Source organism: Meriones unguiculatus, chromosome X (assembly GCF_030254825.1).
Source record: "Meriones unguiculatus strain TT.TT164.6M chromosome X, Bangor_MerUng_6.1, whole genome shotgun sequence".
Classification (NCBI taxonomy): Eukaryota; Metazoa; Chordata; class Mammalia; order Rodentia; family Muridae; genus Meriones; species Meriones unguiculatus.
Window position 1 is genome coordinate 33,923,983 of NC_083369.1, and position 15,800 is coordinate 33,939,782.

Sequence of the window (15,800 nt, forward strand, 5' to 3'; positions counted from 1 at the left end):
AAGACTCATGACCAAACCTTTGGCAGAGTACAGGGAATCATAAGAAAGAAGGGGAGTTAGTCTGATGGGGAAAGGATAGGAGCTCCACAAGGACCAAATATATCTGGGCACAGGGTCTTTTCTGAGACTGACATTCAACCAAGGACCATGTATGGATATAACCTAGAACCTCCACTCAGATGTAGCCTGTGGTAGCTCAGTAACCAATTGGTTTCCCAAAGTGAGGGGAACAAGGACTATTTCTAACAGGAACTCAATGACTGGCTCTTTGGCCTCCCCACCCCCAAGGGAGGAGCAGTCCTGTTAGGCCACAGAGGAGGGCTTTGCAGGCAGTCCTGAAGATACCTGATAAAACAGGATCAGATGATTGGGGAGGAGGTCCCCCCTATCAGTGGACTTGGAAAGGGGCACGGTGGAGATGAGGGAGGGAGGGAGGGAGGGACTGGGAGGGAATGAGGGATTGGGACACGGCTGGGATACAGAGTTAATAAAATGTAACTGATAAGAAAAAAATAAAATTAAATAATAAAAAAATAAAAAAAATATTTATTATTTTAATTTTTATTAATTACACTTTATTCACTTCATATCCCTCCCGTAGCTGCCTCTTCCTCCCCTCCCAATTGAACTCACCCTCCCCTTCCTGCACCCATGCCCCTCCCCAAGTCCACTGATAGGGGAGTTCTTCCTCTCCTTCCCTCTGACCTTAGTCTATCAGGTCTCATCAGGAGTGGCTGCACTGTATTCCTCTGGGGCCTGGTAAGGCTTCTCCCCCATTAGGGGGAGGTGATCAAAGAGCAGGCCAATCAGTTCATGTCAGAAGCAGTTCCTGTCCCAATTACTATGGGACCCACTTGGACCCTGAACTGCCATGGGCTACATCTGAGCAGGGGTTCTAGGTTATCTCCATGAATGGTCCTTTTTTGGAGTATCAGTCTCAGAAAAGATCCATGTGTTCAAATTTTTTGGTTCTGTTGCTCTCCTTGTGGAGCTCCCGTCCTCTCCAATTGGTTAGCACTGGGTACTTATACTGCAGTCCATCTTTTTAACCCTCCAGAGAACTGTCCCTGTTTTGTAACTCAGTGGGAACCAGTGTAGACTTTGGCTGGTTTGGGGCAATGGGGGCAAAGCGTGTCCAATACAAGAAGACTCTGAGAGGCTGAGCTCAAGAATTCCTGCACAGCCTAAGGAGCTAGGACAGCCACAACAGGGGACAGAGCTGAGATAGAAGATGGTGGGGAAGCTGAGGGGAACTTGCTGAGCTGGAGGATTCCAGGGTAGTCCATTCTATGAACCCCAAATATGATCTCATGCACCTATCTAAGAACAGCTAGACACCAACATGCTGCATAGGCTGCAAATCTTAATGTTATCCCCTCTCATATGCAAAGGATGCTGCTTCTTCAAAGGGATTTAAAAAGATTGTATACATGAAGATGAATGCAATGCCAATTGCAGCATACAAGACAAGTACTGTCTCTAAATATTAGCCTCAGGTTTATGCTGTCTGAAATAAAGTGGCTTTTCTTTTCTGTTCGTCTACTATTACAAACTGTTTTCCAGTCTGCAAGATATTGCATTATTCACAAAAGACACAGGAGAGTCTCTGAAAACACACTGTGATTCAAACAAAAACCACATCAGGATGCTGGGGTCTTTTGTCTCCCAGTAATTGCATCCCTGGGGGAACATCTGCTGAATTACCTACTGGAGAGCCACTATAAAGCTACTGCTGTCCCTCAGGGAAAAGGGGCAGGGAGTATGGATGTTGATTTCAAAGGAGCACAATCCTGTCTTCCCTAGTGAAAAACAAAACAAAACAAAACAAAACAAAACAAAACAAAACAGGTGGGGAGCTGCCTCAGATTTAAGAGAGTTCGATTTAGGCAACTCACAGACTCAAGAGGAAAGATCACATTAATCCTTTGGCATCCATGGAACTTCATTCATTCAGTCCATGTGTTTTGAGTTCTTGGTAGACAGTAGATCTCACAGACCATGTTGGCTCATATGAAAAAGAGCAAGCACCAAGCTTTACACTTCCTACTTTCAAGCAGATGGAGTGCAGCAGGACCATTCTCTGGAGCTACTATAGAAAAGATGCCAAAGGGAAGGTTCAAATCCAAAGCCAGAGGTCCAATCTCAGTGCAAAGTGGGAGTGTGGACAAGGTCCCAAAAACCTCTTTGGAAGAGATGGGCTTCATAAGGGATTTGCTACATTTCATGGATGGCAACTATTAAAGGCAAGGGCTCTGTGCTTTTCTGAGGAAGAAGATCATGCATTAATCAAAATCTTGTTCTAGGCTGATGACAGAATCAGACATCATTTGGGTATTGTTTTACTCCACTTTATCCTGCAAGGGCAACTGGCCCTTCAAATTGTGAAGTCACATGGCAAGGAGCCACAGGAATTATTGTTGGGAACCATGAAGGAACTCAGAAGCTTTCAAAAAGAAAACAGGTGACATGGGGATAAGAGAAAATGGAAAAGACCTTTCAGTGAAGTCAGGAATTCTTCCCCAAGTGAACTCATCCCCACCAAAAGACAGCGATGAACATCATCAAGCTAAACCACAGCAGAATGCTGCTCTGTAAGAAAATCAAAAGTAATTTAGCAAGGGTGAGGTGATTTCAAGTCAGCGCAGCTTTGCCTAAGGTGTGAGGAGGAGCCCCTCGAGCCCCTCAAAGGTGTACAAGTCAAAGGAAGGAATGAGAGAAACCTCAGAGAAAAGAAAAGGTGTGGTCAAAGTTCCCTGGATTCAGGAGTGCTGCTTCTCTAGCAAGAGGTCAGTGGGATCAAAGTTCAGGGAACTTTGTTAATCTCCAGGTGAAAACCTCTGGGCCAGGGCAATGGCTCCCCGGGCAAAGCAATGAGGACCTTAGTTCTGATCTCCACACTTAAAAGTCAGGCTGCAATCCCAGTGTTAGGGAGACTCTAGAACTTGCAACTGAATTCCTGGTGCTTTCTAGTCCAGTACAGCCACATTGTGGAAAATGTTCTCAAAAGTCATAATGGTTGGAGAGCAATGGAAGCAGTGGAAGAAGGTGCATTTGCCCACCTCAGGGCTACATCTGTTCAGAGGTCCATGTAGACACACAAGCATGCACACTCGAGCACACACACATTCAACAATCACCTGTTCAGAGGAACACACACACACACACACACACACACACACACACACACACACACACACAGGGAGACTCATGTTCATTTTCAAGTATAACTAAAATCCCAGCTCCCTAGATGCTCTCTTATTGAGCAGGCCAGCATGGGGTTCAAGCCTGTGAATATGGAGGCTGCTGGCATGGAATCCAAGCCTTCAGGGGGTGCTGTTCCAGAAACACCTGGCCATGGGTTTGAAACAAGGGTTGTAACAAGTTCCCCAGGGTTCCCTGAGAAAGAAACAGAGTAACAGACAACTACGCAAACCATGAACAGGGGTTGTGTGAAAGTATTTAAGGCAAGGGCTGAGCCATTATGGTTGACCAGCTGCAGAAAAGAACCTGTTGAAGACAGGGAGCTGCATGTGACTCAGCAAAGATTATTCTGGCAAGACTCATTGGTCACTCTGGCTACACCAGGACTTCTGCTTATAAATAAGACAACGCAGTCCATGATGGGGGCTGTCTATGACAGGGGCCTAGACCCCTCCACTGTTTCTCAATGAGGCCCTGGGCACCTCTGCTGCCAGGTCTGGCTGAGACACATAATTGGTGATGACCCTGTGCAAAGTCACAATGGGTGCACCTCCCCAGTGCATTGGGAGCTAGAAGCCTCCCAGTCACAGCAGTGCAGAGCGCCTGCGCAGTGGGCCCAAGGCAGACCCCTGCCTCCTCCCCTCTGCCCCTCGCCCCCCTGCTCCTCGACCTCCGCCGCGCGCGTTCACGCGAGCCCAGCCACGCGCTCGCATGGGATTCACCTAGCTCAACCCCTGTCTGTGCTGCCAAGCTAGCCAGGGAGCGTGAGCGAGCGCAGGCGGCCAGGAGGGCGGGGACCGCACGAGGTCCACTCGTGGGCTGTGCGGAGGCAAGGGCTGCTGGCTCTGTGCTCTAAGCTCCAGGCGGCGGAAGCGACGCCTCCAATCAGGCAGCGGGCTCGCGACCCTCCGCGCGACCAGCCAGCACTGCCCGCCCCGCGGACTGACTGACGCGCCAGCTCGCCTCCGCCCCCGCGCCTGTCTCCGCCTAGTCTACCCCGGCTTGGCTCAGGCTCCGCTGCGCTTGGCTGTAGCCCTCTCCAGGCCCTTTCCCTGCCCGCTGCAGCTCCTGAGGCCGGCTTGCTCGCTAGGCAGCTATAAGTGATCTCCAAGGCAGCGCCAAGGATGAAGTGCAAGCCTAACCAGACACGGACCTACGACCCCGAAGGCTTCAAGAAGCGCGCTGCGTGCCTGTGCTTCCGCAGCGAGCGCGAGGAGGAGGTGTTGCTGGTGAGCAGCAGCCGCTACCCCGACCGCTGGATCGTGCCGGGAGGGGGCATGGAGCCCGAGGAGGAGCCGGACGGCGCGGCGGTGCGCGAGGTGTTTGAGGAGGCAGGAGTCAAGGGGAAGTTGGGCCGCCTCTTGGGCGTCTTTGAGCAGAACCAGGATCGCAAGCACCGGACCTATGTGTTCGTGCTCACCGTCACCGAGCTGCTGGAGGATTGGGAAGACTCGGTCAGCATCGGCAGGAAGCGAGAGTGGTTCAAGATCGAGGATGCCATCAAGGTCCTGCAGTGCCACAAGCCCGTGCATGCCGAGTACCTGGAGAGACTGAAGCTGGGCGGCTCCCCTACCAACGGGAACTCGGGTGCCCGGTCCCTGCCAGAGAGCGAGCCCTAGTATGTATGGCTCCTGCTCCTGCTGCTGCTCCCGCCAGGACTCTTGCCTACCAGGAGAGCACCTCTCCTGCCCTGTGCGCCTGCAAGGGCAGGAGGGAGGCTTCTTTTGTTTCCTTGGCAGGCAGAACTCTGAATCACGCTTGCAAACTGTCTAGGTTGCCAGGCGCTGCTTGCAGACACTTTGCGCGTTTTTCAGATGCTTTTCCAATCGCTTCTTGGTGACACTGTAAAAATCTTGCGCTCAGCGGGAGCTGCATGGGATTTCGTGAAAGGTGCCTTAACTGCTTGCCCTGCTCTTCATGGAGGGTGTGTGTGTGTGTGTATGTGTGTGTGTATGTGTGTGTGATCTCGTGTTAGTATGTGCCTGCCTGCTTGTCTGCTCTGTGATGTTTTTGTTTGGGTGTTTTCTTTTTTCTTTAAACAGCCCTTACATGTGTTTGTGTGTGAGTGTGCGTGTGCGCTTTTGATGTCAGGCTTCTGGTTTCTTAGTGGAGGGGTCTTTAGAGTCCTACAAACTAGTGAGAAGGCGAGCGTTTCTGGATTTTTGGGGGACATCTTTTTCTTTTATTTTTTCTTATTTCCTCATTTACAGCCTTGGTTCTTGGCAGTGAGCCATTCTTGGTAGACATTTACTTAGATGATTTGTTTGAAAATAAAACAAGAAATAGAAAAATTGGAGATCTTATACCTTTTTCTTTCTTCAATAAGTACTTTTAGCATCCATAATGTCATCTAATAGGCCAAGGGTAGGAACTCCGTGTTTATTCATATGACCAAAAATCATTGTAATTTTCAAGAAAAATTTACAGTTAATTTTTTACTACTGATTTAAAGGTCCAAATTCGTATGTCATTTTCAACCATTACAGGGATAGAATGAGTATTTTTAGACTTTCTAATAAGATACTTCTTGTCGGGGTAATTGTGCTTATACAATTGTTTTAGCCTGCTCATCCAGCAGTTTCCAACTACAGGTACCTTTCTAGATACTCCTTAAAATGTTTTTCCCCCTCAGTGTACATTTATTTGAAGGAAAGGGATTTATACTTGAATTTAGTGATATCCCAGTTCAAATTCCCTGAGCCTCAGTAACTGCTGGAATGGAATATTTTATGGTGATTGCATATTTGCAATCATCATTTAAATAATTTGAATGAGTTTATGTTCTTGCTGTTCAGCTGGCAACATACTTTTATCTCATAGATCCAGAGTAAAGGTTTCATTTCTTAGACCTTTGGCTTGCTATCTTGCTGTTGCTCTTACCTTGATACTCTTTTGAAATGCGGAGTTATCTCTGAAGTATGTCATTCTCTCTTCCGAAACTCCTCAGGTTCCTTGCCATGTCTCTTGATATATATAGAAATAAGACATTTGTTAAGATTGGAAAGATCATTCCATATTTAACAGAAGTATTTTAATGAGACGTATTAGATGGCAATAATGAATATACTTGGGGACCATGTGAAAGTCTTAAAATCACTTGAATTGGAGCTATTTACTTTTTTATTATTAACTTATTTTGGGGAAAAATTCATAGAAAACTCTTTTGATCGTACTTTTTCCCTTCCCCAAGCCTTCCCAGATTCTCTTCACCCCATCCTACACTCAGCTTTGTGTTCTTTCTTGCTTGCTCAAAGACAAAACCAAAGAAACAAATAAAAACTACAAAAGGACATACAGCAAAACTGCAAGGAAATAAGCTCACAAAATAACATGGAGTCTGTTTTGTGTTAGTCAAATTCCTGAGCATGAGGCCTGCCCTGGAGTTAAGCTGATATACCTTGTATCACTCCATCAAAGAAAAAGTGATTTTCTCTCTCCCAGCAAGTTATCAATTGCAAATAGCTTCTTGGTTTAGGGGTGGAACTTTGTACTCACTTCCCCTTCTCCATGCTGGGATTTAGTCTGGCTTGTATTTGTGTAGGCCTTATACATACTGTCACAGGCTCTGTGCACTTATATTCATCAGTCCTGCTGTGTCTGGAAATTGCTGTTTCTTTGGTGTCATACACCACTTCTTCCTCTAAAGTTTTTTCATGTAGTCGTTTTCCCCAGAGCTTTCTGAGCTTTGAGGAGGGGCATTTGATAAAGATATCCCATTTCATTGCTCTCAAATTATGTTTTTAAAACAACTACGGTTAAAACTTTAATGGGCCATGATCTTATGAAAAAAAATGGTTTTTCATTTCATTCATGTACAAATCAGTATGTAAATCAATTTGTACTTCATGAACACATGAAGAACATTAGTATCCAGCTCCTGAAATTCACATTCTTTTTATAAAACCAAAGCCTTTATGTTTGTCCTTATCACTACACTGGGTTTCTTCTGTCTTTTAATACCAAAGATTATTTTGGCTTTGAACTGTATGTATGCTGGTTCTTCTTGCCTGTTTGTGTGATTTATGTTCAGAGCATTCACATGTTTTTCATTTGGCTTGAATTATTTCAAAATTAAGACTGTTTTAAGCTTTTAAATGTCGGGTTCTTGTATTTTTCTGAAGAAATGTTGTTTCCCTTTACGAAAAAATTATTTCACATTTAAAATATAAACCCCAATTTCCAAAATGTATTTTGACCTCTCACCAAAGGAAAGAGTATATGACTAATCTGAAGCACTTATTTTATTTCCAATCAAAATGACTTTTGCTAAATTTTCTAATTCTGCAACTTAATCTTCATCAACCTTAAGTTCTACATTGATATAGCAGAATAAATTTGGTTTTACGGATATTTCTTTTTTATAAAAACCTTAGGAATGCTGTCAGAAATGCATTGGAGGCTTTACTTGTAATTGCCATTAACTAGAGTCAGCAATGTGTCATCCTTTAATATTGTACTGATTTGTGCCTGTGCACAAGCACCCCCTCCTGCACACACATGCATGTTTTGGTGTGGGTGGGAGAATTCTATTGTATAGCTGTGGAGGTATGAACTGTTGCCTATGAATATACTGTCACTTTTCCCCTTTTAAAAACTACTGGGTTTCTTTAGGGTTGGGTTTCTCCGTTATTGAAATTTAATTTTTAATATTAATAAGTTAACTAATATTAAGTTGATATTTAATTATTATGAAACAGATATGTCAGAGAAATTACATACTCCTAGGGAATTATTTTTATCTTTAAGATTTTGTCAGTAGTACCAGATTTAAATAGGTTACCATAGATAGTGTATTAATTTCTACCAGTCTTCCAAAAACTGTTCAACACCTGGGTATTTTTTCCTTCTGAGAGTGCTAAGTCATTTACATAGTATTTATAATTACCCTGATATATACAGCCAAATTTTTCATTCATCTTTCAGTTGAAAAGGGAACAGTACTCCATCAGATAATTGGGATTTGTAGATATGAATTAGAAATTTATTTTTCATACATTATATAAATAGCTTTCATTGTCCATTTTCATTTGTTTACATGTTTTATTGGTAAGTAGGGATTTTTTCCCCTGGGCCTCATGCATGCTGAACATGTACTAGACCACTGAGCTCCACTCACAGCTCCATGATAAAATGTTTTTCCTTTTTCAGATGTTCAAAGAGGAAACATGTTAACACAGGTTTATGTTTATGTAGGTTTGGATGTATGCCAAAAACATATAGTCTTGTCTATACTTTAAAGAAAGTAACTAAAAACAGGAAATTGAGTTTTAAAATCCATTTGCTGTATTGCTTTGTATATATTGATTTTAGATTATTAATATAAAAGGTTTTTCATTGAACAGTATGGGTGCACTTACAAAGGTTTCTATAAGAATGCCTGATAGAATGTAGATGAGAATATTCCCTGGCCAGAATTTTATCTTCAGGCTTAAAATTCCCCTGGTAGCCATCTCATGCAATGAATTTAAGCATTTTTGAGCAGACAGATCTATGAGAATTCAGTATGTCCACGTGATGTTTTGTTGTTGTTGTTTTGGTTTTGTTTTGTTTTGTTTTTTTGAGAACAGGAGGCGATGATAAACTACACTGGGACTTGGAAGCCAAACCCAATAGTAGTTTTTAAATTGAAATGTCATCCATGTTACCAATCATGCATGTTCTCAGGTTTTCTCTTAAATCTGTCATTGTAAATGATATAGATAAATACTGCTTAAACATCTCCAATGAGATACTCTTTTTAACTGGGTTAAGTCACACTTATGTGTAATGGTTAAAAGTTTACTGCAATACTGTGTGGCCACTAGACTGAATTATTCCTATAAATATAGTCTCTAGTCTAAAAAGTAGAATTTATAATTTTTTGCATCTGCATTGCTAATTCCCCTCTATTATCATTGTTTTCACAATTTTTATAGGTAGGTGTGTTTTTGTGCGTGCGAGTGTGTGTGTGTGTGTGTGTGTGTGTGTGTGTGTATTCATGTTCACATTGCATTTGCTTTAGAGCCTGCAAGGGCTTTTGAAAGACCTCGTGATTGGTGCACCTAGTCTATCACTAATAACTTTGTGGTCAGAAGAACTGTAAATATATACCTTTTAAATGTATGTTTGTTTCTTTTTTCCAGATGAACAGAGAAACCATGTTCAAGATTACACCGAAATCATCATGGATGTGAATCCAGTATTTAGTGGTATTGTCAAGTTCACGGGAGCATTTTAAGGTTCCCAAGGAGACCACTCATCTGGTTTTCCTGCTACACCTTGGAACACTCCTCTGTCTTATTTACCAACGTTTTTGCTCTGGTTGTTGTACTCTTGTATGTGAACGGACTTAATTCAACACCTATAGCCTTTTGTTGTGCATTTCTGATGTGTCTGCCTTCTTCATTAGACTATTACCTTTGAGAGCAACTACTATTTTTCCTTACTCTGCATATTCTGCATCTAAGACACTACTTGAAATATGTTTGTCATCACTGGAGGTCTTTGATTCAATTAATATTTTGTAATCTCTTTGTGGCAAAACATTTCCTTTCCAATCTGGTGCTAGTAGAGTATCTGCTGTCTGAGCACCATGTGTGTGGCTCACGTGTAATAGGTGTTTCACAAGCATTTCAGGACAGTTGAAAGCATTCAAGGACAAGAATTAGTACTCATTTATATGTCACACCACACAATGGCTCACACAGTTTTAATATTATGCCATCACTTAGGCTAACATTTGATAGAACTAGTCCTTCATGTAACAATTTTTGTGTTTTTGTACTGTTGTTAATTTGCTTAAAATTTTATTCAAAAATATCACTTGCTATAAAGGTAATTGTAAAAACACTACAATGAAAACTTATTATTGTGAGTTTTTATAAAAAATAAATTTTAAAATAATATACAAATAATACATTTAATTTTTTGCAATGCTCTACTTCTTAAATGTCATCTTAACATTTCCTTGAAGAAAATTCTCCGTATTTTCTTTATATAGATTCAATATTCTGTGTTATTTGATGGTGAGCACGAAGAAAACTGCTACTCAAGCAGTTTTCAGAGCTAATTATGCCGTTTATTTGCTTAAGTGTCTTTTGCCTCTCTTCACTATTTCAGTTGGCTGTGGTTTTCATTCCTTTCCTAGTACACTCAGCTGGCTTCTCAGTATCACAAGCTTTCTGCATGTAAAAATGCAGAGAGTATTGAGAGTGCTAAATTGGTGTCACTTAGAAAGGCTTCAGGGAAAGAGACTGCTGTAAAGGGGAACACAAAATAGAGAATTTAAATGAGGGAGTTTGGTTCAACTCTTTCCAAAAGAATAACTTTATGACAAGGAAAAGGACATTTCACAGAGTTTTGCCACAGGGTATGTGATGTCAGTACTCTTACTCAGCTCATTACAAGTGTTCCAAAAAGGTTCTAATATGGTTGTTGTATTTCACTTTTTCCTTAATAAACCATTATATTGGGAAAGGCTTGAATTCCAGTTTAGTGTTAACACCCTCATGGTATCGGTGAAATGTATTGTGTCCCCACATCTTACAGATATTAAAATAAAACCACAGGTTGTAATTTACTGGAGTTTCTATTTGTGATATGTACTGTGATTTTGCTTTCTAAAGAAACCCTTATCTTTTAGAAAATGGTACTGAAAATTTACAAGTATGCTACTGTTTTTTGCTTCAATATAATCAGGGTGGTAGAAGTTTGTACATAGATGAAACAAGATTGGCTCTGACTTGATTGTTGAAGCTCTGTGATAGATGTTTGAGAATTCATTCTCTCTACTTTTGTATATGTTTGAAATTTTCCATAATAAAAATTGCAAAAATTTATTCCTTAGAGTTTACTTATATGGCACCTCTCTGTTTTTAGAATTTAAGTGTGGGTGGATGGTCAGAATAATAATTCGCATGTTTGCTAACTGCCTAATTTGCATGTTGCTAACTGCCTGATTCTTTCCTAGATTTTTTTTCTTTGTATGCAGTATACAATATGTAAGCAGGGGACATAAGTTAATGTGCAGATGGAAAAACACTTTTTTTTACAATATCCTTTTAAAAATGTGTGTGTTTGTTTGTGTGTGTGTATGCATGTACCCACTGCATGATGTCACCACATCCCCTGAAACTGCAGTTAAGGGTACTTGTAACCTGCCTTATGGGTGCTTGGAACCCAACCCAAGTCCTTTGCAAGAACAGCAAGTACTCTTAACTGCTGAACCATCTCTCTAGCCCCACAATTTTCTTTGAAAATAACATGTTCTAATTCGTAAGATTCTGAAAATGAAAAAAAAAACAAGTAAAAATCATACATGATCCCTTTTCCCAAAGATAACCAAGCTTAAAAAAAAAACAAAAAACCTAAGTTTCAGTCTTGTTTCTTTACATATATATTATAAACATATAATATCTATATTATACACACACCAGAATATTTCCCCAAAGTCCATGTTTTTACTTTATTCACATGCCACATAGTCACTTTAGAATTTTTTAGGCTACTACTTAGGGTTATTATCAAATTTGTGCTACTTCTGACAAGCATAAGCACAGAAAGCAGAACATAAAACTTGGGTCTAAACTCTAGACACAACTCATTTATCAAGTCCTGGTGCAAGACAAAATAGGTCTATTTTACTGTGTGTGTGAGTGTGTGTGTGTTTGTTTCCTAATATCCTTACATACCAAGCTCTGAAGCCACAGATCTTGAAGTGATAAGTTTAGATGGTGTGACAGCTAATGTCAATTATCAGCTTAGAATCATCTGGGAATTGGGCCTCTGGACATGTCTGTGGGGATTTGAATTGCTTAGGTTAACTGAGGCCCACTGCGTGTGGCCATTCCTTGGTTGAAATTCTGGCCTATGTTAGTGGACAAAGCTGAGCACCAGCAAGCATTCATTCCTGTCTGGCTCTTGGTTTTGGGTGTCATATCACTAGCAGCTTCAAGCTCCTGCTGCCCTGCTGCCCCCATTATGATGCGACTATACCCTTGAACTGTGAACTGAAATCAAACCTCTCTCCCTTGAGTTGTTTTGCTGTTTTTAATTTTTTTTTAAACTTTAAAGTTTTTTATCGTGATGACAGGAAAAGTAACTAGGACAAGGCTCTCTGATTGGCTCTGAATAGGCCTCAGATACATAGCCTTATCTGTTTTACAGGATGTTCATTTTCTCTTTCCATCTGTGATATCATTTTGTAGCCTAGGACCTTGATTTGGTTGCTAGTCAGACAGTTGTATCTAATGGGAAAACAAGGCTACCTCCTACAGTGGACTAGGGGAAGCACTGTTCTCTGCCTTTTCTCTTTTAACCCCTAATGTGCCCTCACTCTTAATTTCCTAGAGCACATTAGATTCCACTCTGTGATCTTAATGAGATTTTAGCAAAGATGGCAAGATTATGTAAAGGAAATATAATTAAAACCTGGAGCTTAGTGAGATGGTGTAGAGGGGAAGACACCACCAAACTTGCAACCTTAGTTTGATCCCCACAATCTACATGATGGAAGTAGAGAACTCCTTCACAACCTATGACCACCACACATTCACCTGTGGCACTAGGAAACACACACCACACACACACACACACACACACACACACACACTCACAGAGTAAGTGAATAATTTCTTAAAATGTAATTTATACCTAGCATATATAAAATATATGCTAGAAGGATAAGTCAGGTATTTTCTAGATCCAGGCCTGGACTGTTTTTTAATACAAGCTGACTCCAAATGGCTAGCAAAAGTTTTTTCCAACTGAAGCAGCAAGCCTAGAGAACACACCAGTCTGCACTAGGTCCTTTGCACACATATTAAGATTTCCAGTTTAATGTTTTTCTGGTATTACTGAGTGTGTGAATGAGATATCTCTGACTTTTGTGCTTTTTCTTGGGCTCTTTTCCTTTTCTTTGTCTTGTCTAACTCTGATGTGATAGCTTATGTTTCTTCCTATATTTTATTATGTATATTTTAAAACAAAAGATTGAATGTAAATCTAGCCACTAGAGTAAAGGTTAACAACTGAACAGTTACTAATACCTGCTGTGAGAGAAAAAAAATCCGTTTTCTCCAATTGAGTGGCACCATGTATGCTAACCACTTCAGTAGTCCTTGGCCAATATATAATGGACTCTACAGTTTTTGGTGTGGTTTTATTTGGTTACAGTTTGGTGTTTTTTTTTTTTTTGTTGTTGTTGTTTGTTTGTTTGTTTGTTTTCTTTTCGGGTATGGTTTTATTTTATTTTCTTGTTTTTTTTGTTATTGTTGCTGTATTGGGTTTTTGTTTGTTTTTTGAGAAAGAACTTAGTGTTAAGTGGGTAGGGAAGAGAAGAGGATGTGGAAAAACTTGGGGGAGGGAAGAATCTAATCAAAATGTATTTAAATTCCCAATTATTTTAAATAATAAAACACTGTTTTTAAATAATTTAAAAATAAAATTGTTTGAATTAATAAAAATTAATTATAATAAATGTTGCTCCAATGTAAGACTTTAATAGGGTGAAGTGGGTAGAAGGTTCATGGGATCTCTGTACTGCTTTCTTGATTTTTATGTGAATCAAAAACTTGTTCTAAAAAAAAGTTCATTTAAAATTTTCTAAGGGGGTAAAAGAAAAGATACATTCCTCTAACATCTGTCACTACCAAAAATGGATAATCTGAAGTTTCATGTTATAGGCATGGTAGCTTTCATGACTTCAAAGCAGAGAAACTTGCTCCCTGAACTCAACTCTCTAGCACCTGAGCTACTCAGACTTATAGCTTCTGAAAAGAATGACTACCTGAAGCTCATGAAGGGACTCAAAGGGTTAATTATGAGGATGGAAATCCAGTTTAATCTTACCTAAAAGCTTGTCCACTTTGGATGAAGATGATGAACAAGACTGACAAAATATTATGGTGAATTCAATGTTGCTCATCTTTCTGAGACAGAAAACATTGGAGGGGGGAATCTATTTTCTAAGAAGACTGATAAAAAACACTGTCTAGCCAGATCTACATGGCAATATGAAGAAGCATGCCAGAATGTCTGGTAGTTTAGAGTCATTTGGACCAGTGCTGAGGGGACAAAGGAGGACTCTGAGCAGAAATGATTAAAAAAAAGGTTTCCTTTAGTTTACCCAGTGAAACTTTTGTGGATGCCACAAAGAAAACTTGGAAGACTGCAAAAGCCATTCTGAGTAGGTGGCTCTATTACATCATCATGATACCTTGCTAACATTTTTTAAAATTTATTACTAAATTTTATTAGTTTGAAATCATTGTACAGATAAATGGAATACAGTATAGTATGTTGACACACAAATCCAGCATGTGATGATCATATCAGGGCAATTAGAATTTCTTCCTCCATATAAGTTATTGTGTCTTAAAAGTCAGAAGTAAGCTGGGAGAGGTGGAGCATGCCTGTAATCCCAGCACTCAGGGAGGCAGAAGAAGGTGTTTTTCTGTGAGTTCGAGGCCAGCCTGGTCTACAGGACAGCCAAGGCTACACAAAGAAACACATCAGTCAAGTACAGATGACAAAAATGAGGCTCAACAAGGTTATGTAAAATGAGTCATTCTCAATAAGTAACAGAGGTGGCTAATGTTGCTCTATCACAACACAAAACCGACTGCTTTTGCTCACATTTTTAAAATTTGTTTTTTGAGACAGGGTTTCCCTGTGTAGCCTTAGCTGTCCTAGATTCACTTTGTAGACAAAGCTGGCCTGGAACTCACAGAGATCCACCTGCCTCTGGCTCCCTGAGCGCTGGGATTATAGGCGTGAGCAACTGTACCTTGTAATAGAAGTTTTGGTTTCTTTCTAAACTCAGTTATGTTATCAAAGTATGTTTTTGTTTTTAGTCCCAAGTGTGAGATTTTAGTTGGGCTATAATTTTTCCACACCTGTCAATTGTCTTGTGCAGGGCATGGCTTTTGTCAGCGGATAATAACCTTCCATGTGTAACATGGACAGTGGCATTGTCTAGGACAGAGCCCAGAAAGAAAACATGTGGAATGCAGTCTTGGCATGTAGTGAGTAGCAGTTTAAAGAGACCAGAGATGGATGTTGTGGCTGTTTGGAGACAGAGAGAAACACTTGGGGGCACAGCAGCTTGGAGGAGACTGCTGGCTATGTTTGCTGTTGATGGAGATTGGTATACGCCCCAAAGACCATTGACCCTAAAGAGCCAGGAGAAGTATAGGTGTTTGCACGCCCTCTCCCCACTAATCTCTCTCCTACACAGGTCTGAGAGGTTAGACTGGAGGTAGAGGCCTAAACACCCCAAATAGAGTAGAGTTTTAAAACTGAGTGCTATACCACCTGGCCTTTTGCTTACACTTTTTTTTCTGTAAATTAGGAATCGTGAGTTGATGGATATATTAATTCTTTCCCTAAAGTATTTTATTATCTATATGTATTCCATAACATCATGTATATACCAAATACATACAATGAAATTTCTATTTAAACAATTATATATTATCTAATATATACTAAAGGAATCCTTTCTCAGAAAGATTCTGCTTTCCAAGACTATTTTCAAATAACCTCATCTAATTATCACTTAAATATTGGTACAGCTGATAAATGAAGTAAACGCTTTCATTGAGTTTCAAGTAGAAAATTGT

General features: G+C 40.5%; 1 protein-coding gene and 1 long non-coding RNA gene across 3 annotated transcripts in view; one reads left to right on the top strand and one right to left on the bottom strand.

Annotated features, from left to right (window-relative positions):
* Positions 1-15,800, bottom strand: part of LOC110542643 (uncharacterized) — a 174,326-nt gene that overhangs the window by 125,181 nt on the left and 33,345 nt on the right. Inside the window, exon 2 of the long non-coding RNA XR_009588530.1 lies at positions 6,082-6,164. This is a non-coding gene — a long non-coding RNA (uncharacterized LOC110542643). The remainder of the gene's footprint in view (positions 1-6,081; positions 6,165-15,800) is intronic.
* Positions 3,987-11,032, top strand: LOC110544453 (diphosphoinositol polyphosphate phosphohydrolase 3-alpha). Of its 2 annotated transcripts, none has more exons than XM_060375672.1 (2): positions 3,987-4,706; positions 9,324-11,032. In XM_060375672.1, the coding sequence occupies exons 1-2, from the start codon at positions 4,326-4,328 to the stop codon at positions 9,372-9,374; spliced, it is 432 nt and encodes a 143-aa protein (XP_060231655.1). In that variant the 5' UTR covers positions 3,987-4,325; the 3' UTR covers positions 9,375-11,032. The 2 variants fall into 2 exon arrangements, with proteins under 2 accessions (XP_060231655.1, XP_060231654.1); XM_060375671.1 differs by having other exon boundaries at positions 3,995-4,819.